The sequence below is a fragment of the Eucyclogobius newberryi genome, unplaced genomic scaffold (assembly GCF_026437365.1).
Source record: "Eucyclogobius newberryi isolate DKJ021-1_F unplaced genomic scaffold, fEucNew1.0.hap1 SCAF_15, whole genome shotgun sequence".
Lineage (NCBI taxonomy): Eukaryota > Metazoa > Chordata > Actinopteri > Gobiiformes > Gobiidae > Eucyclogobius > Eucyclogobius newberryi.
In genome coordinates, this window is record NW_027315779.1 from 15296717 (window position 1) to 15318409 (window position 21693).

A 21693-nucleotide genomic window follows, 5' to 3' on the forward strand; every position below is an offset into this window, starting at 1 on the left:
CTCTTAATTAATCATTTTATTTCTTCTTATAATCTTGATTTTATGTTTTTAACTGAAACATGGCTTGACAAAAACACAGGAAATGTAGTTCTGATAGAATCTGCTCCACCCAACTTTAAGTTTGAATCTGAAACACGAGAAAACAAAAAAGGGGGTGGAGTCTGTGCTGTCTTTAGAGATGAAATAATTACCCGCAGGTTGTCTTTTGGGGTGTTTTCATCATTTGAGTATGTATCCTTTAAAATGGAGCTAAAACGGTCTCCATCCATTCTCTTCATTGTTTTATACAAGCCTCCCCAGCACTGCCAAAGTTTTATTGATGATTTTACTGAGATGCTTTCAGTCATATGCACAGACTTTGATGGTTTGGTCATTACAGGTGATTTCAATGTGCATGTTGATAATATTTGTGACAGAAACGCTAAAGAGCTTGATGCTGTCCTTGAAACCTTCAGTCTTACTCAGCATGTGAGAGGCCCCACCCACAGCAAAGGACACACTCTAGATCTCATAATTACAAAGGGGGTAAATATTTCAAATGTTAATGTGATCGATGTTGCTCTGTCTGATCATTTCTGTGTCTTCTTTGACCTGTCTGTTTCTCCCAAACCTCCGGTTGGTCCTGCAGTTGTTCAGAGGAGACACATAAGTGATGGCACAGGTGCACTGTTTATGGAAATGATAAACTTCGAAAATGTCTCATGTTCTAATGTAAATGATTTGTTGAACTCTGTTACATCTAGTGTTTTGAATGTTCTGGACACCATCGCCCCTATAAAGGCTAAAATGGTTAAAAATAAGCAGAAGGCGCCGTGGAGAAATGATGATTCGGTCAGGGCACAGAAAAGGGAGTGCCGCAGGGCCGAACGGAAATGGCGCAAGTCAAAGCTCCAGGTTCAAAAAGAGATTTACAAAGAAAAGCTGAATATGTACAACCTAATCTTATGTAGAACTAGGGAAAGATATTTTTCTGAAATAATTGGAAGCTGCAGTAACAAATCGCGTGTCCTGTTTGCCACAGTAAACAGATTAACAAACCCTCCAGCTCAGCTGCCGTTAGAACTCATTTCCACATCCAAGTGTAATGAGTTTGCATTATTCTTTAATGACAAAGTTCAGGGCATTAAAAATGCTATAAATCCCACAATGCAAAAAATTACCCTAAAACCACCAAGACACTTAGAGCTGACTCACTTTGCACCAGTAACTGACAAAACTGTCCATGAGATCATCACCAGTCTGAGTTCATCTACATGCTGCCTTGATGTGTTACCCACCAAATTTCTAAAGTCTGTGCTGAACAGTTTGTTAGCACCACTCACTCACATAGTTAACATGTCGCTTCAATCTGGAACATTCCCAATGTCTTTGAAAACTGCGGTCATAAAGCCTCTCCTAAAGAAGAGCAGTCTTGATGCCGCAGTACTGAGTCATTACCGGCCCATCTCTAATCTGCCATTTTGGGGCAAAGTCCTTGAAAAGGTTGTTTACCAACAGCTCACAGATTTCCTCTTAATAAACAACTCATTTGATGTTTTTCAGTCAGGTTTTAGACCTCATCACAGCACTGAGACTGCTCTTGTCAAGGTGACAAATGACATCCGCCTGAACACTGACACGGGCAAAGCCTCAGTCTTAATTCTGTTAGATCTGAGTGCTGCTTTTGACACTGTCGATCATGGGATCCTCTTACAGAGACTAGAGGACTGGGTGGGCATCACTGGCACTGCCCTAAACTGGTTAAGGTCCTATCTGGAAGACAGGAAGTACTTTGTTGAAATTGGTAGCTGTGTCTCAGACCACATGACCCTGACCTGTGGAGTGCCCCAAGGGTCAGTCCTGGGTCCCCTTCTGTTCAATCTCTACATGCTGCCGTTGGGTCAGTTGATACGCAGTGAAAATGTGTCCTATCACAATTATGCAGACGACACTCAGATCTATGTTTCACTATCGGCAGGTGACTATGGACCAGTAGATTCACTCTGTCACTGCATCCAACAGATCAGTTTGTGGATGCAAAACAACTTTCTCCAGCTGAACTCAGACAAGACTGAAATAATCGTTTTTGGCCCACAGAAACAAAGAGAAAGTGTTAGCGGTCACCTCCAGAGTCTCGCTCTAAAACCTACAAACCAAATTAGAAATCTGGGGGTAATAATGGACTCAGACTTGAACTTTAATAGCCACGTCAAATCAATAACATCAGCAGCTTTTTACCATCTAAAAAACATTGCCAAAATCAAAAATATAGTGTCAAAACCAGATTTAGAGAGACTTATCCACGCGTTTGTCTCCAGTAGATTAGACTACTGTAACGGCCTGCTCACTGGTCTCTCCAAACGAGCTGTAAAACAGCTGCAGTACATCCAGAACGCTGCTGCTCGGGTCCTGACTAGAACCAGGAAGTATGATCACATTAGTCCTGTTCTCAGGTCTCTGCACTGGCTCCCTGTGGCTCAGAGAATAGACTTTAAAGCAGCTCTGCTTGTGTACAAGTCTCTCCATGGCCTAGCACCAAAGTACATCTTGGATATGTTAGTGCCATATGAACCATCTCGGACTCTGAGGACCTCAGGGACCGGCCTCCTGCTGGTGCCCAGAGTCAGGACAAAACATGGGGAATCTGCGTTTCAGTTTTATGCAGCTAAAATCTGGAACAGTCTTCCTGAAGATGTGAGACAGGCTTCTACTCTGACAATGTTCAAATCTAAGCTAAAAACTGTTTTGTTTAGCTGCGCATATGACTAAAAGGATTTTTTCTTTGCACTCTTCTCTTTTGTTTGTGATTTTATTAGTTTAGAAAATCAGTTGGATTGATAATTTTTAATTTAGTTAATTTTATTGTATTTCTGTAATTTCTTTGTGATTTGAATGCATTTTTCCTTCTGTGAAGCACTTTGAATTGCCTTGTGTATGAAATGTGCTCTACAAATAAACTTGCCTTGCCTTGCCTTGCCTATATGTATACATATATATATGTATATATATATGTATACGTATATATATATATACGTATACATATATATATATATGTATGCATATATATATGTATACGTATACATATATATATATGTATATATATATATGTATACATATATATATATATATATATATATATATATATGTATATATATATATATATATATATATATATATATATATATACATATATATATATATGTATGTATATATATGTATATATATATATATATATATATATATATATATATATATATGTATATATATATATATATGTATATGTATATATATATATATATATTACACATGTGTGTCTGTGTTCTGTGTATATATATTATGTGCATATATATGTGCTATATATAGATATTATATGATGACATGATTATAACATTCCGTGTAAGACAAAGTATAGAGAAAGATTTATTCAAATGTAAATTATGTTACATATAATATGTACAAAACACTTGCAGTGCTCTTCAGTGCATACATGTCTAGAGAAAGATAAACAACCAATAGATTTGAAATGCATTTTAACAAACTGAAAGAGAACGGGTCCATGAATTCAATGTATGATATACTGCATTTGCTAACATTGCTTTCTACATAATATAGAATTGGACCTTAATTGTTACCAAGAACAATAAAATTAACAATTTGATCATTTATAATAAATATAATAAATTAGTGCCAATGTAATTTGCAAAAATATATATGTTTTCATAGTGCAGAAGTGCTGGTTTATAAAGTGATTTTTGTAATAAAAATATCTTAGAAAACAAAAAAAAAGCATTAAAATAATACTACGTTCACTTCCATATCCAGTCCGTACATCTTGCTGTGACACTAAAGGCGTCTGTAATGACTGTTGATCTCGTTGAGGACCACATCCATTCTGGGGTCTTCATCTGCTGTAATTCTTTGATCAGACATTGGGCTTCCTGAAACACAACAGTATTCATGGGTATCAGTTTCCTGTTTCAGGGGACATTTTGATGGGTTTTGATCGTTCAAAAGATAAAATAACTTTTTTAGAGTAGCTAATTTCTATGACAATGGTCATCCTCATTTTTATCACTCTGAAACCCAGAATATGTTAGCACATTTTATCTTTATAATGTATCATTCTTCATTAGGTTACGGCACTAAATAAGTAATTTTTTGGCTTTTGTATCCACATAAGTTGCAGGAGACGAGTGAAGATACTGCCCGTTGCCACATAGAGTCATAAAGATACAATAGATCATCAGCGCTCACTCACCATAGCCATTTGTCTGGTCAAAGCTGTCGCTGACAAGGTATGAAGAAGAACTGGATGAGTTGTTGGACGTTATCCTGTTCATTGACGACTTCTTTGTTGTTTTCTGTGTTGCGGTGCGGCTCCATTCTGACAATGGAAACATTGTGATGAAATGAGGAACAAAATAACCCGGCAATGCACAAAAGATAATAAGAGAGTGAGCCGTTTCCCCAAATCAGTTCAACCTCACCTGAATTTTCTGCTAGTCTCATTCGTCCACAGCAGAGATATGTCCTCCACTGTCTGCGCACGTTTTCTTTTACAGCGCAGTGAAACACAAATATAAAGAAACCTATAGGACAAATAAAACAGTTTGTAATAAACACTGCAGCCTACTTAACCCTATTGGTGGTCAGTGTCACTATTATGACCACCTGCCTCAGACCACTTTCAATGGCTACCACAGCACAAGAGCAGCCTCAGAGAGGCTCAAAGTGGGAGAAAGGAAAACCAACAATTTATAAAAGAACACGTGCCAATGCTCGAAGCAACATGAAGAAAGAGAGGGGCACCCAAATCCGGAGAAACTGAGACAGTGATGAGTAAGTTATTTAAGATTTGTGATAAACTGTGTCAAGTGATCGTGTGGATGCATGTCTGTACATAATGTCCCCATGTTCAAGGGTTGAGAGAAAGTTTTCTGGCCTTCAAAGACAAACAAAACTTGACGGCATTTAGATAATTTTCACAAATCGTTCCACAAATCGTGCAACGCTACTTGTCTTTTCCTGCTTCAAACAAACTTTTTGGACTTTGCCTAAAGCTATCCAGCACAACAAACAAAAAAGAAGAGATAATTTATAGTTTCGGATTCATCTCAAAAAGCACTCACCTTGTAAAGTGTTAAAGATTGCAAAGAGATACATAAAGGCTTCGTTGACAGGTCCCCATGCAAAGAATGCAAAGCCCCAGGTGAGGCCGAGGAGAATCGTTATCCCCAACACGCTCCGGATGTCCTGGAAGGTGGTCCGATTCTGTAGGTTCTGTGGGTTCTGCCTCTTTAGTCGACACAGCTGAACCAAGACCACAATGAACATGACGAAGTTGAAGAGAAAGATGACACCAAAATAGGCCACAACGGCCACATAGAAGGCCACGTCATTTTTTATCCAACAACTGTGAAATAAAGAAAGATAAATTACAAATCTGATGTAGTACAATGGGCAGGCATTTACTGTGTCTAAAGACTCACAATTCATCCGTAGTGCCATCTGGAAACTTCCCATAGGACACAAGGCCGTAATTGTTTTTGTCGATTGCAATGACAATGATGATCACAATCATAGGTACTCCCCATCCGACCAGTGAAAATTTGACCATGTAGCGGGATATGTAGCTATTGAACACTTTGACAAGGGCGATGTACATGTGAACGGCCTCCAGCCCCATCCACGTGAATGAAACCAGCAGGAAATAGTGCAGGAACCAAGCAGTGGAGATGCAGAGGCCCAAGGCATCAGGGTAGAGTGCCAGCCACGCATCCACGAGGAACACCAGGTTTAGAAGGAGTAAGGCCATGCACAGATGAATCAGGATTTTAGAAGGAATGTCTTTCCGCAGTTTTCTGCAAAGTGCAACAAGGAGTTTATCAGGCAGTATCCAATAATTGAATATGCATATTACAAAATGAGGCATAAGTTATGGTGCCTGTCCTAAATAGAAAACACAGCTCTAATAGTGTGTGAGTGTGTTTTCCTTCTCTAATTTGTGATAAAGGTTTTGTTATCTTATAAATGAGTACATAACAAAAGCTGAAATCCAAAACAACAAGCAGTTTTTTCATGGTTTCACACTATAATGTAATGCACTGTGAAAGTGTTCAAAATACAGCATGTTACAGAATATGTAATAAAATACTCTTAAATGCAGGTATTCAGTATTCTTTAACCAAATACGATCAAAGTACCGTATTCTTCTCATCACTGTTAATAGAGCACATTTAGCTGCCCAAAATGCTGTACACATTTACAGATATAGGACAAAATAAAACAGGCAGCTCAACTTGTATTAAAAGCCAGTGCCAACAAGTCAGTTTTTAGTACATAATTGTTTCCCACAGGTTTATACGTTTGGTGTTACAAACGATCCATGTTTGAATGATTTTAATAATAATAATCAAAAAGCACTGATTACAGAATAAAAAATAATAATTAAAGCCACGCCAGTGGCGATGATGGCTCTTGCCACCCGCACGAACGCCTTCCGATGACGGCGTTTTGTTGTTGTTGTTGTTTTATGGCGGTTGGCATCCGAGTGTTGCATTACCGCCAGACTTTATTCCTTAGGCTGTTGGCGTTTTGATCGCTATCGCCCCGACACTGCATTCTCTTAGACTTTATTCTTTAGACTTTGTTCTTTAGACTTTATTCTTTAGACTTTATTCGGCTAAAGTCTAAAGAATAGGACACTGTACCCCCTCCTCCCTGTACCTCCGTCACCTAGGACATTATTCTTTCTGCCACAACTCGGGTATTTTTGACTCCCTGGGCCTCTGCCAATAACAACATCGCTGACGGTGGATTATTGAGCGTTGTTTGGATATTACGGCAACATAGAGGAACGCCTCGGTCCGTATGACGGGGAAGAGGAAGAGGAAGCGTGACCTGGTCGGTGACGATATGAACAGCGGGGAGGACTCCCCTGGAGCCACTGATCCTGTGCAGCGTAGGGCGTCTTCATGCTCGTCTATGGAGGGCTCTCTCAGTGAGGAGCAGGGCGGGGGGGTGCAGATATCGGGGATGTGAGTTCAGAGTGTAAGGTGTTCATAAAGCTCGCGCAGGATAATGCGTCCTTTAAGGGGTGAGATCCGATGGCGTTGACAAGGAGCCTGACTGTAGCTGTGGGAGTGGTCAAGCATGCGAGTGTCCTTAGGAATGGCTCGCTGCTGGTCGTGTGCAAGGACGTGGCTCAGCAAAGGAAGGCGATTGAAGCTAAGTGTCTGGGGGGGAAGGACATTCTTGTGTCTGATGCTGTAAGAGGCACGGTCAGGGGAGTTATCGTAGGCGTCCCTACGACGACATCTGTGGATGACATAAAGGAGAATTTGACTGGAGCTAAGGTGGTGGATGCTAGGCGGTTGAAGATGACCCGGGATGGGGTAAGGTGTGACAGCCTGTCGATAATGATTAGATTTGAAGGTGGGATCCTGCCTCGTGTGGTGTGCGTTGGGTACATGCGCTATGGCGTACGCCCATATGTTCTGCCGCCCCTGCGTTGCTTCAAGTGCCAGCGCTTTGGGCATATTGCAGCGGTCTGTAGAGGGAAGCAGAAGTGTGGTAAATGTGCAGGAGACCACGAGTATGGGAAGTGTGACGACGGAGCAAAACTCAAGTGCTGTAACTGTGGGGGTGAGCATAGCTCTGCCTACGGGGGATGCGTGTTCAGCAAGAGGGCTGCTGAGGTGCAAAAAGTTAGAGCCTCTCAAGGCATATCCTACGCAGATGCGGTCAAGAAGGTGTCTGGTAGTCAGGTGAAGGTGGATGCAGTGGGGGCTGCCAGTGCTGCTGGTGTCCTAGGCGACAGGGGAGGGGGCAGCGTTGCCCGCGGCCAGGGGGAGGTCCCCACTGGGATGCCTGTGAGTGTGGCTTCCACGGGCAGAGGCCCTGTGGGTGCGGAGGATGTACTGGTTGTGAAGAGGAAAGATTTCTTCCTCTTTATGGTGGAAGTGATTAACTGTACTGGTCAAACCAAGAAGAGATCCGAAAAGACTAAGATCATCGCTAAGGCTGCAGGGAAGTACTTTGGAGCTGGGGGTCCCGAGTGGACGGAGCTAGAGGATGCGCTGCGGGAAGGCACCCTGCCCCATTCTGGCAGTGGGAGTGGGGGGGCTCCCGATGCGCCGTCAGGTTCCGGGGGCTCATAATGGCGGTGGTTGTCTTGCAATGGAATGCGCGTAGTCTTCGTGCTAATGGCCAGGAATTTAAGCATTTTGTCTCTACCTTGTTGAACAAGCCTCACGTTATGTGCGTGCAGGAGACTTGGTTACGACCTAGGTGGGGTTTTGGGATACAAGGGTATGTGTGTGTTAGGAATGATAGGGAGCAGGGTAGAGGCGGAGGTGTGGCTGTGTTTGTCCGAGATGACCTAAATTACGTTGTTGTCAGTGTGAGTAAAGCGCCGGAGGCTCTGGCGGTGAGGGTCTGGCTGGGTGGTGAAGCTGTTACTGTGGTTAACCTTTATAATCCGTGTGGTGAGTTAACGTTAGAGTCCTTACATAGTATCGGTAAGGATGTTCGGGGAAAGGCCATGTGGTGTGGGGATTTTAATGCGCATAGCGCTTTGTGGGGCGGTAGTGGTACCGATAGGTATGGGCAGGTGGTAGAGGGTTTTATCAATCAAAGGGAGTTGGTTTGTCTGAATGATGGGAGTGGGACCCGCTATGATATGGGGACCGGTACGGAAAGTGCAATAGATCTTACGCTTGTGTCCAAGGAGTTAGCTGGTGTTTGTAGTTGGGAGGTTCTTGGTAATCTTTCTTTTGGTAGCGATCACTATCTAGTCCGCACCGAGATTGGCTTTGGGAGCTGTGTGGTCAGGGGGACGAGGATCCAGAGGTGGCAGTTGGCAAGGGCGAACTGGGGGGCTTTCCTGAGGAAAGCTGATGATGGTTCTAGGGTTCTGCAGGAAGGAGGATTGACTCAGGTGGATGATCTCAATAGTGCAATTGTCTCGCTCATCACGCAGTCAGCGGTAGGCACGATTCCTAAGAGTGGTGGTAGTGGACATAGGAAGCGGGTGCCGTGGTGGAATGAAGCATGTGGTCATGCTGTTAGGGCGAGAAATGCGGCGTTTCGCCGGCTAAGGGTTACCCACACTGAGGGTGCCCTCATTGACTACAAGAGGGCCCGCGCTGTTGTGCGGAAAACTGTAAGACCGGCCAAGAGTGCCTATTGGAGGCGGTATTGTTCCAAAATTGGGAGAGAAACGCGTCTCGGGGATGTTTGGGGGATGATTAAGCGGATGCATGGGGTTGAGCGCCGTCATGGGACCCCGGTCCTAATGCTGAATGGTGTTGAAGCAGTCAGCGACGTTGACAAAGCTGAACTGTTGGCCAGCACCTTTGTGTCAGTGCACAGCTCTGACAATCTCTCACCTGCGGAAAGGCACTACAGGGAGAGTACTCTGGCCCAGAATTCTGAGCTGATTGGGCACCAGCCTTCGACTCAAGATGACGTTGACCTTCCGTTTAGTTTGTTTGAGCTAAGGAGAGCACTTTCTAAGGCGAAACAGACAGCCCCGGGTAAAGATGAGGTGTGCTATGACATGCTCTCTCATTTGACTGATGACACGCTTGGGCTAGTCCTGGGTCTTTTCAACCGTGTTTGGGATTCAGGTTGTGTTCCATCTGCGTGGAAACACGTCTACGGTGGTGCCGGTTCTGAAGCCGGGTAGGCCAGCGTCTGACCCTTCAAGTTATAGGCCGAATGCCTTGACGTCGCAGCTCGGGAAAACGATGGAGCGCATGGTTACCGAGCGGTTGGATTACTTCTTGGAGAGTCAGGGTTTGCTTCCCGCGCACCAGAGTGGTTTCCGTAGGGGCAGGAACACCATGGATTCCGTGTTGTGTTTGGAATCTGATATCCAGCTGGCCAGGGCTCAGAAAGAAAAGGTTATTGCGGTGCTCTTCGATGTGGAGAAGGCGTACGATATGGTTTGGAAGGATGGGCTCCTCATTAAGCTGCGGAAGTGTGGTGTGAAGGGTAAACTGTTTAACTGGGTCCGGAGCTTTCTGTCTGGCCGGCGTATCCAAACCAGAGTGGGCGCTGCTTACTCTGGGGTCTATGGGGTGGAGAATGGGATCCCGCAGGGGAGTGTGTGTAGCCCTATCTTGTTCAATGTTATGATTAAGGACATCTTTGACGACGTGGATGGGTCTGTTGGGAGGAGCCTTTATGCTGACGATGGCGCTCTATGGGTGAGAGGGAGGAATCTCCGGTTTTACGAGGCGAAACTGCAAAGGGCAATACAGCAGGTGGAGCAGTGGACCCTGAAGTGGGGGTTTAAACTGTCCGTACGGAAGTCTCAAGTGATCTGTTTCTTCAATGGGCATAGGGACGTCTCCCTTCAACTGCATGGGCAGGTGCTCGAACAGGTCAGGGAGGTGAGGTTCTTGGGGGTCACCTTTGACGAGAGGCTTAGTTGGCGTCAGCACATTGATGAGGTCAGTGGTAAATGCAAAAGGGTGAATAACTTGCTTCGTTGTCTATCCGGCCAGGACTGGGGGGCCAGCAGAAGGTCGCTCCTGGGTATTTATCGGGCCGTCATGAGGGCGGCTATTGATTATGGCTGTATAGCCTACATGTCTGCGGCTGAGACTAACTTAAAGAAGCTTGATGTGGAGCAAGCCCAGGCCTTGCGCATCTGCTGTAGGGCTTTTAGGACCTCCCCTGTCTCGGCGTTGCAGGTTGAGTTGGGGGAATTGCCGTTACGGCTCCGGAGGCTAGAACTTCTGTTGGCTTACTGGGTGAATGTGCAAGGTCATACGAGCTCTCACCCGGTGAGGGACTTTCTCAGGGTTGATGGGGGGCAGAGTGAGGCTGGCGGTATGGTTTTTAGCCAGGTAGGAAATGCGAAGGCGCGGCTTGCGGGGGTTGGTGATCTGCGTGTGAGCCCGTCGGTGGCTTTGTCTGCTATAGCTCCGTGGAAGTTTGTCCCGGCTCCTGTTGATGTTAGCTTGCATGGCAAGCTTAGAGGAGTCGCTGGGAGGGCACCGCAGTTTGCCGTTCAAGCGCTCATCGATAAGCACTCAGGTGATGTGTTTATTTATACCGACGGGTCTAGGGATCCTGAGAGTGGGCGTACTGGCGCCGCTTATTTTGTGCCTGACCTGGGGCTGGCGGTCAAGAAGAGGTTGACAGATCGCCTTTCTGTTTTCACGTCGGAACCCATAGCGATACGGTTGGCATTGGAATGGGCGGAATCTGCTTTGCAGTGTTGCGGCATTGTGGTGGCCTCTGACAGCCTTTCTGCATTGCAAAGCATTAAATCTGGGAAATCGGATTGCAGACAGGATGTGTTGAATGGCATCTTCTGTCTGATGCTCTCCCTGTCCAGGAAGGATGTGAGGGTTTCCTTCTTTTGGGTCCCTGCGCATGTGGGGGTGGATGGTAACGAAATGGCTGATGCACTGGCTAAACGTTCCCTTAGGCGGCCATCAATTGATGTGGCGGTTGAGTTAAGCAAATCTGAAATCAAGCCCGTTATCAAGAGTCATGTGGTCGGCCTTTGGCAGGAATTTTGGAGCCACTGTGTTACTGGACGGCATCTCTATCACGTACAGGGTAGTGTGGGTCCTTGCGGGTCTATGGGCAGGAACGCGTGGGAGGAAAGGGCCTTCGCCCGCATGAGGATTGGCCATACTGGACTCAATTGGTCACTGAGTAGGATAGGCAAACACCCGACCGGTCTGTGTGGTCACTGTCGGGTGCCAGAGACTGTCGAGCATGTGCTGATTTGCTGTGAGGCTTATGATAGAGAAAGGGCCGGGTTGGCCTTGTGGTTTCGGAATAATGGGCGGGAGTTCAATCTGCGGAACGTTCTGGCGATTCAGTCACAGGGTTTGTGTCAGGCTGTGGTTGCTTACTTATGTAGCACAGGGCTGGGTAAACGTTTATAGAGGTGGGGGGTGTTGGAGACTGAGCCGAGGATGAGGAGCAAGAGGATGTTCTAACGCGCTTTGACTTCGTGGGCCTAGAAACACCAAAGTGATGGAAGAAGGACTTCTAAAGGATAAAACGACAAAGACGTCCCATGACCTCATGGGCTTTGTAAAACAACAAAGACGTCCCATGACCTCATGGGCTTTGTACTTCCAAAGCACCGAACGTCAAAGAGGGAGAGGAAGATGAAGAAGAGTCTCCCTGGAATAAAGCCGGTTGGTCTCTGACACTGTTGTTGTTGTTGTTGTTGTTTTATGGCGGTTGACATCCGAGTGTTGCATTACCGCCAGACTTTATTCCTTAGACTTTGTCGTAGTCCTAAAAGTTCTTCTTCCAGTGCCTTGACTTCCAGTGCTTTGTTGTTGTTGTTGTTGTTGTTTTATGGCGGTTGGCATCCAATTGTTGCATTACCGCCAGACTTTATTCCTCAGACTTTTCGTAGTCCTCAGACTGTCGTAGTCCGTAAAAGAACTCCTTCCATTGCTTTGGTGTTACAAAGCCCATGAGGTCATGATATGTCTTTGTGACTAGAATAGTTGTTGTTGTTTCAGAGACCGCTTTATTCCAGGGAGACTTTTCTTCATCTTCCTCTCCTTCTTTGACGTTCGGTGCTTCCGCCGTACAGCTTTATTCTTTAGGCTTCATTCTATAGGCTTTAATATTTCCACTGATGTCGCTGCTTGGTAGCCGTGCGTCTACGAGACTGGACGAGGACAGGAGACCACCCCCACCCCCATCTCGTCACTCTGATCACTCTGACTCCCCAAAAGCAGACCCCCATCACTCCGACTCCCATTTAGCGCCTTTAGCCTGTTTTCTATATCTGCCCAATCAAGCTCCTTTGTTCCAAGGAATCTCCCTGCAGCTTTAGCAATGATCCTGATCCTTTCAGTTCTGCTTTGAGTCTGAGCAGCACAGTTTACAACATCCACCATAAAGAGTACAAAATCCTCTCTATCCACAACCAGGGTATTCTCATTAATTCTGGAACCTGCACACTTGGGACCTCCACTCTTGAAACCTTCACACTTCTTGGGAGCCACGCTGGCCTTTCTCATTTCGCCCTGGCTGGGAGCAGCGCTGGCTCCTCTCTCTGTATTTACTCTAAACTCGTTACTTGAAACTTTCTTGACTGCATCTGCATAGGATATACCTTGAGAGACCTGTATTTTCTGCACCTCAGCAGCTCTTTTGCTAAACCTGCATCCCCCGTAGGCAGAGCTATGTTCTTCCCCACAGTTACAGCACTTCAGTTTTGCTCCCACGTCACACTTCCCATACTCGTGATCTCCTGCACATTTACCACATCTTTGCCTCCCTCTACAGACCGCTGCAATATGCCCAAAGCGCTGGCACTTAAAGCAACGCAGGGGCGGTGGAACATATGGCCTAACGTCATGGCACATGAACCCAATGAACACCCTACTAGGCAGGCACCTCCCTTCAAGTGTTACCATTACCGACAAGCTGTCACATCTTACCCCAGACTGGGTCACCTTCAACCGCCTAGCGTCCACCACCGTAGCTCCAGTCAAATTCTCCTTAACTTAATCCACAGACGTCGCCGTAGGGACACCTACGATAACTCCTCTGACCGTGTTTCTTTCAGCATCAGACACAAGAATGTCCTTTCCACCCAGACGTTTAGTTCCAATCGCCTTCCGTTGCTGAGCCGCGTCCTTGCACACGACCAGCAGCGAGCCATCTCTAAGGACACTCGCACTCTTGATCACTCCCACAGCTACAGTTAGGCTCTTTGACAATGCCACTGAATTCCACTCCTTAAAGGATGCACTATCCTGTGCAAGCTTTATGATCACCTTACAGTTTCTGCTCTCACCCCGGATATCAATAGCTTCAGCCTCATCCTCATCCTGCTGCTCATTCCCAGAACCCTCGGACGAGCTAAAGGACTTTTTACGTTTCCGGGCACGTGCAGCCAGAAAAGGCTGCTCCTCCACGCCGTCCAGAACGTCTTCGACCACCGATCCACTCTCCTCCGCCATCTCCCGTCTCTCCAGACCGGAGACTAGCTATTCTAGTCACAAAGACATATCATGACCTCATGGGCTTTGTAACACCAAAGCAATGGGAGAAGTACTTTTACGGACTACGACAGAGTCTGAGGACTACGAAACGTCTGAGGAATAAAGTCTGGCGGTAATGCAACACTCGGATGCCAACTGCCATAAAACAACAACAACAACAACAACAACAACCTAGCAACAGAGACCTGCTGCTAATGCTAACACTAACACTAACGCTAATGCTAATGCTAAGACTTTGGCACGAGAGGAAATGTCCCAACAAAATAAAAGAGGAAGTGAAGACATTAATTGCGCCCCTGCTGGCCAATTGTGAAAAATACACAATATCTGTCCTGCTCTTTTTTTCATGGCATCTCAAGGAGAATACAACCCATGAGTTTCAAACAAATGTTGAGTTTTCACACAATGGGTAGGGGGCGCTATAGAGTAAATTTGTTACATGGATATTCATTATTTCCAATCAGACCGTAAAAACGCATCAGTGAGAGAAATATGAGCTCCGTAGATCAATTCCATTAGACGTGACTTGTCCTCTAAAAAACAGGAAATTAAGCCTTTTTTGAGGGCGTGTTACGCGGAGACCGTGAGGAATATCAACATTTTTAATAATTTCAATGTCTCTAGATGCAAAAAGTGTTGTTTTGAGCTCAATCGAACGAAAAACCTAGGACAAGTATGATTATGAAAGAAAAAGTCAAACGTGGCGGCGCCACTTTGATTCAACACGGCTGACTTGCCAGGTGTGTTTTACTCGTCACAGGGAGCTCTATCACTGTTCCAAGTTTGCTCTAGGCGAAAATGGAGCTTGCGACAGACGTTCTCGCAAGCTCCATTTTATTAGATTTTGGGCCGAGCCAATTGCGTCTATGTCCCCATGTGTGACTTTTCATCGATGAACAGGGGGTCAAAAATGTCTGAATTGTGGCAGAAAACCCTGAATAATAATAGGGAGTGTCTACAGAGCCGAAACTGCATGTTTTTTTGTGCCTCGGCTCCTGAAACTGCTGGGCTATTTGACCACGCCGGGTTAGACCGCGCCTGGTTAGGGTTAGGGTTAAGGTTAGGGTTAGGGTCAGGGTCAGGGTCAGGGTTAGGGTTAGGGTTAGGGTTAGGGTTAGCCCTGAGGCTATAAGCTCCTGAAACTGCTGGGTTATTTGACCGCGCCGCGGCTCTGCAGCCACAGCCATAATAATAATAAGAAACCAGGGGGAAAAATGACTCCTCGCATTCCATGGAATTAATTCCATTTCAATTATTAATTATTATGAATTAACAATTATTTGATAAGCAATAATGCAGCCTACTGATGGTAGGCTTTGGCTTGTGTAGTGTATGGCTCAGAGCACTCACCCAAAAGCTAAGTAAGTGAGGATGGTAATAGCCAGGAATATTGCAGAGATGCCACAGCCGATGTAGGTAATGAAAGTAAGGATAGTGGCCTGGGTTCGACTGGTAAGGGGGGTCCTGGAGGGATCCTAAGACAATAAAAGACACGACAAAAAAATTAATACTTATGTATTTCAAGTAAAACCCTTTATGCGGTTAAACTTACAAGAAGTATTCCAAAACTTGTTAAATGGTTGCAGCCACAAATGGTCTCAGTGTCTGTGCTGTTTCGGAGAGAACATCCCATTGAATTCCAACCACCGGATCCATCTGTAAAATAAACATGACTAAAACTCTTGCATGTTCACTAATGCTCTATCTTAAAAAAGAATACTAAAAGAACTTACCATTATATGTAAAATCCCAAAACATGCATATAGCCACATAATTTGCCTGTAAATAAAATCAAGCAACATGAGTGCACTTTAGATGCCCGCCTCGTACAAAGTTTACCAACGGCGTAGGTATTTAAGCAGCAACTGAGCAGATTTCCACTTAGATTCATCTATTTACAGGCTGCTGAGATTATGAATACAACAGATATGTTTTTTTACTCTCACAAAAATGTGCAAATAACTAAATAGTGTGGGCACCCCTGACTTACAGGAACAGGCTGTGTGTTTCTTAGGGTAATTATAATGTCGTCTGGAAGTTTAGAGATTGTCAGATTAGCAACACTTGATCCAAGTATCCCACTGTTGAGGATTCTCTTCCCCAAAGCCTTGTCCTGTAACAAAAATAAGACAATTAATACAAATGAGTATAGCCATTTAGCCTTTGTTTAAATTTGGTATTAGATCAGTTCAAGACCGGGTCGCTGTGAGGTTCTGAATTAGGATTGGTTTGGACCTAATTGATTCTTTGTAAAAAAAAAAAATGTAAATGATGTCACACGCTGGACCGCCTTTATCTTTGATTAGAGCATTTTCTGTGGCATTGTTTCAGTGAGCTTCTTCAATGTCAAAAGATGAATTTATTCCTGGTACTTGTAAATTACATAGGCCTAAAGAGAACCTACAGCTGTGTGCTATGGCTAATAATCAGCAAGGGAATTGTAAACCTGAAAGAGTGTGCTCTTCTGGTAGAAGTTGAACTGGACCCTGGAGACCATCTGTTTTTGCTCATCTGAGAGGTTTTCAGTGAGAGTTTGGGGCAGCTGGATGGACCCCTGGGGGACAGAGGAGTCCGCTTTCACAGCACGTGTGGCCCTGGGCATCCGGACCTGCGATCAGACAGGACAGGTGTAGCCTTCATTATAGTCACGTGACACTGTTCATGGAAATAAATTATACACTTTTTTTCTTAATCTCTGTGTGCCTTTTATTTATGAAATAAAAAAAATAAAAATAAAAAATAAATAATAACTTGTATCTTGTGTGATTAAGCATACACTTTTGGCATGTTAGCATAGGCTTGGGCTAACAACAGTTTTAGCTGCAGTGTGTTGACTGTGTTGCCTGACCGGCCATTCCCAACACGTTTTGACAGACTACTTTACAAAACCTGAGACGCATTCGAACAGAATGTGGGCGGGGCTGGCGGGTCAGGCAATTGACTGTGACCATTGCTATATAATAAAGGCTAGGGAGATCATGGATTCTGTTGCCATGACAATTGCAGCGACCCTCTTGTGTAAGAGACGCAAAATTCGAATAGAAATAATGTAAACACAGGGGCAGTAAATTCAATACTTTAAATTGACAAATGGTATATGTGTGGGTCTAAGGCAGGTAATCATGCTACCTGAATGATTGTTTTATCTGAATTATGAAAACGGAGATTCACCCTAAAAACAGTGCACTAGTCTATATTTTATGCAGAGTTAAGCTACAGTTTGTCTGCAAATACGCTACATGGACACAACCACTGATAATTATTCTCTTTACGCACATTACTATATTATAAGAATGTATTATCGTATTGAAAGTTATTATTATTTTATGTATTTTCTCATTTGTACGATAAAACTAAAGTTTGTTAGACCGGTAGCCATGGTCACTACCGACTCTAAGCCTTTTGCCTTTGAGTTAAATTTTAAGATGTAGACTATTTCAGGATTTTTAAGCGAGCAGTTGCTATAATTCTTTAGATTGCAGATTTTATTTTGTAGGAACTTCTAAAATTAAACTTTCCAATTAGCTAAATGATCATTTATTGCATATCACTTTGTTTTAAACATCCCATCATGTTTTTCCATTACCATACCTTATTATTATTATGACCTAAATTACATTATTTGCATTTTGTTATTAATTGTGTATTACCGGTAGTTATAACTTAATGAATGATATAGACCTACCTGTACATTGTTTGGATCTGTGATGGAGAAAAATGTTTCCTTAAAGTTTTTCCCATCTGCCTTTTGGACAGAGAGAGCCACAGCTTCAGTCAGGAGGGACACGGTGGCTTTACTGAGGACCAGCTTCTGACCAACTGTATCAACTATTCCCATGATCCTAAAAGAGAGAAGTCACCCAATGTCAATAAGTGTGGCTTCTATAATCACCAACTGCCTGCACGTTGTACCAGACCTGTTTTTGGACCTGTCCACTGATTCCAGAGGTGCATTTTGAAGATTACTGACGATTCCCACACTGATGTTTCCTAGTCCCACACTGACATTTGGGCCTGACAGAAGTTTTTCCAATTCTGACACTAGTTGATCAACTTGACTGGCATTCAGGTTAGAGGCATCTTTACTCATAGTCAGTAGTGCACCAGCAGCTGCCAGGTTGTCTGCACAATAGATCATGGCATCAGCCTCATCAGCAAAGAGGTCACAAGATTAAGTTTGTTACAAAACAAACAAATACAATTATTAAAAGTAATCAATACATAGTTTACACACTACAGTTTAGTTGTAACTAGAGTTGATTCCATTTCGAACTCAATTTTTTTATTCCAAGGAAAAGGCTGGATCATCAATACCAATTCTGAACTATCTTTTTATACAATAGAATGTCATTTTCAACATAAAATAATAGTGCTTTCTATTATATTCTCACGTGGGCTAATAGTAGTTCTCATATTGATTCAAGACCATTCCAAAATTGCAATTATTATGATTGTAAGAATAGTGCTAACCTCCTGGCGTTGTAGTTCCATTCACAGGCGTCGTGGTGACATTATTCATTGCTGTTGTGCCCATGGTTTCATTTGCTGATATCGTGGTGGCATTATTCATTGCTGTTGTGCCCATGGTTTCATTTGCTGATATCGTGGTGGCATTATTCATTGCTGTTGTGTTCATGGTTTCATTTGCTGATATCGTGGTGGCATTATTCATTGCTGTTGTGCCCATGGTTTCATTTGCTGATATCGTGGTGGCATTATTCATTGCTGTTGTGCCCATGGTTTCATTTGCTGATATCGTGGTGGCATTATTCATTGCTGTTGTGTTCATGGTTTCATTTGCTGATATCGTGGTGGCATTATTCATTGCTGTTGTGTTCATGGTTTCATTTGCGGGTAGTGTGGTGTTGGGCATGAGAGACGTTGTCACATTTGGAGTGACAGTTGTCGTTGTCAGATTACACTGTTCATTCAGCATTGCAATCACTCTCTCTTCTGGTTGACTAGAGAAGTCAGAGGAAAATATGTTTTATTAAACCATTTTACATCACCGTTCTTTTAAATTCCAAGTTAGTCAGCTGCTGCAAAACAAACCAAGTGTCAAAGCTGTTGGCCCCGCAGAACTCCTCAGGTTTTATATTTACAGCTTTTATTTTATATGAAGACTGCAATAGTTGACCAGTACTTCCTTCTGTCACAGCTTTTCCACAGATTGCTATTTGGCATAAATAAAAATACTTAAGATATGTGGCATATAAATTTGTAACTTTGTGACCCTGCTCACATACCAGCCCGAGTCAATAATCCATTCATGCTTATCATTTGTGTGCTAAGCAAAGTTGGGACCAATTCTGACAAGTCACAGATGGAAACCGCCTTGGTGAAGACCATGACCACTGTGCAGTTGGTCACGGAGCTGTAAGAGAGAGACAATTAATGTGACTTTACATGGTGCAATTTCACCACATATAGTTTTAACTCACGTCACTGTGTTGCAGGTAACACTTGCACCCTAAAGTAAAAACACATTAACTTAAACAATGTAAACTGAGATTGTAGCGTTGATGTCTAAAAATATGACTACCTTGTAATTAGATGTAATTGCAGGTGGACAACTAATATTGTTGCGGAGAAAGAAAAAAAAAAGAGAATATTAGTACAAAACTTGTGGAAAAGGCAATTATTGTTTAGGGAGTGTAGGTTATACTTACATTGAACATAGCATAGAATTTTGCACATTTGAAACCTGAAATAATAGATAAAAGACATTTTATGTGGTGCGAGTAAAAAGGTATTAAACAAAACATAACAGTCAATTACGTACTATAGAGAGAAGGCTTGATTCAGTTATCATTGAATTTGTTGTTGTTATATTGAAGATGTAATATGCATCTGAAAGTACAGAACCAGGAAGGCATTATTAAAGGAAATTAGTCTTAAATAATAGAGCTCATTAAATTCAAGAAACGGACTAACCTGTTTTACTGCAGAAATCTGAGCAATTGCATTTGTGCTCTGGAATGCATTAAACACAAATTGAATGTCCCCAAAATGATCAGAGTAAATAAGGATTATGTTCTCATTGGATAATCAATAGAATCAATAATAATTTAAATGAAAGCAATAGCACAGCTCCATTACCTGCACCGCACTGCGTTAAGTTGCTTGGTGGAACTTCATATGCAGTCTGTGACTCATCACTGATAAAACAACAGTTAAAGTTAAAAAGTTGATCAAAAATGGACATGCAAAAGATAATTTAAAAAAGTATGTTACCATGTTGAAATGGTTGTTCCCGTATAAACACAAACATCTCCTGCAGGATTATTGCATGTGCCATTCGGCTGGAGAGAACCTTTCACAAACAAAGACAATATTATGGACCAGCTTCTATCAGGAGAGCACAATATAAACATGTGATTTGACATATTGTGATGGTATAAATTTGTACCTGTTTTTTCCACTCTTGTCCCAACCACGTTGATATCAGTGGAGGGTTTACTGGTTGAACAGAGAGTCTGCAGGATGCAACAAGGATTTACGCTCTCTTTCAGCGTCAAAGTCACAAAACAAGTGGTGTTTCTGAACAAATAAACAAATCATCACTGAATGTTTATATGGTGACCTGTTAGAAGCTTAATATGATTTGGTGAGAAAAGTAAGTTATCTTACATAATAGATGTGTTGTCAACACATAAAAGTTCAAAATGCTGTAAAAAAAAAAAAAAAAAAAATGAAACAAATGCAAACAGACATTCTTTTATCTGTTTTATTTGCATTTTTAAACAAAATCTTACTTTGAAAAGTCCTGTTGAATTCCCACTAGAAAAGACAAAAATAATTTAAAAATGCAGTCTAAGATCAAAGGTTATTGAATGATAAAGCAGTACTGAATGTACCTTATTGCTCGAACCAGCCGTACTAGTTTCACTGAGTTGGGGTTTGCAGGATTTAGATTTGTCACCACCCTGGTTAACAAACCTAAAACTGTTGTTGTTGTAGTTGTTGTAGTTTCCTTGCTTGTGGTTGTTGATGTTGGTTGTACTTGTACTGTACTTGTGGGCATCGTCATTGCCAGAGTTGTTGTAGTACTAGCAGGTGTACTTGTTGTAATTGCACTAGTGGTAGTTCTAGGAGCTTCAGTTGTAGTAATAGAACTTGTAGTAGTACTAGGAGGTGCACTTGTAGTGATTGTACTTGTAGTAGTACTAGGAGGTGCACTTGTAGTGATTGTACTTGTAGTAGTACTAGGAGCTTTACTTGTAGTGATTACACTTGTAGTAGTACTAGGAGCTGTAGCTGTAGTAATTGTACTTGTAGTAGTACTAGGAGGTGCACTTGTAGTGATTGTACTTGTAGTAGTACTAGGAGCTTTACTTTTAGTGATTGCACTTGTAGTAGTACTAGGAGCTGTAGCTGTAGTAATTGTACTTGTTGTAGTACTAGGAGGTGCACTTGTAGTGATTGTACTTGTAGTAGTACTAGGAGCTTTACTTGTAGTGATTGCACTTGTAGTAGTACTAGGAGCTGTAGCTGTAGTAATTGTACTTGTTGTAGTACTAGGAGGTGCACTTGTAGTGATTGTACTTGTAGTAGTACTAGCAAGTGTAGGTGTAATTACTGTACTTGTGGTATTAGCTGGTGTATTCATCATAGTAGTAGTAACTGCACTTGTAGTAGTATTAGCAGGTGTACTCGTTGTAGTAGTGACCACGCTTGTAGTATTAGCAGGTGTACTCGTTGTAGTAGTGAC

The 21693-nt window shown here is 43.0% G+C and overlaps 1 protein-coding gene across 1 annotated transcript; it reads right to left on the reverse strand.

Annotated features, from left to right (window-relative positions):
- Window positions 1-3569: 3569 nt before the first annotated feature.
- LOC140360458 (uncharacterized) lies at window positions 3570-21651 on the reverse strand. The gene is made up of 25 exons (XM_072445661.1): window positions 20840-21651; window positions 20738-20762; window positions 20613-20650; window positions 20392-20522; window positions 20217-20295; window positions 20082-20140; window positions 19917-19955; window positions 19757-19832; window positions 19525-19555; window positions 19424-19452; window positions 19229-19356; window positions 19035-19155; window positions 18738-18943; window positions 17900-18113; window positions 17668-17824; window positions 16429-16590; window positions 15973-16095; window positions 15716-15761; window positions 15535-15638; window positions 15333-15457; window positions 5469-5840; window positions 5109-5392; window positions 4467-4568; window positions 4238-4363; window positions 3570-3917 (listed from the first exon to the last, which is right to left on the reverse strand). The coding sequence occupies exons 1-25, from the start codon at window positions 21592-21594 to the stop codon at window positions 3823-3825; spliced, it is 3627 nt and encodes a 1208-aa protein (XP_072301762.1). The 5' UTR covers window positions 21595-21651; the 3' UTR covers window positions 3570-3822.
- Window positions 21652-21693: the final 42 nt, after the last annotated feature.

Bases quoted from the DNA above. Each gene is read 5' to 3' on its own strand.
- LOC140360458 (XM_072445661.1), bottom strand. From the start codon at position 21,594: ATGATGAATACACCAGCTAATACCACAAGTACAGTAATTACACCTACA. The intron at 20,763-20,839 runs GTACATTCAGTA...TGTCTTTTCTAG, and splicing joins CGGCTGGTTCGAGCAATAAG to TGGGAATTCAACAGGACTTT. The intron at 5,841-15,332 runs GTGAGTGCTCTG...TGCACTTTGCAG, and splicing joins CTCACTTACTTAGCTTTTGG to AAAACTGCGGAAAGACATTC.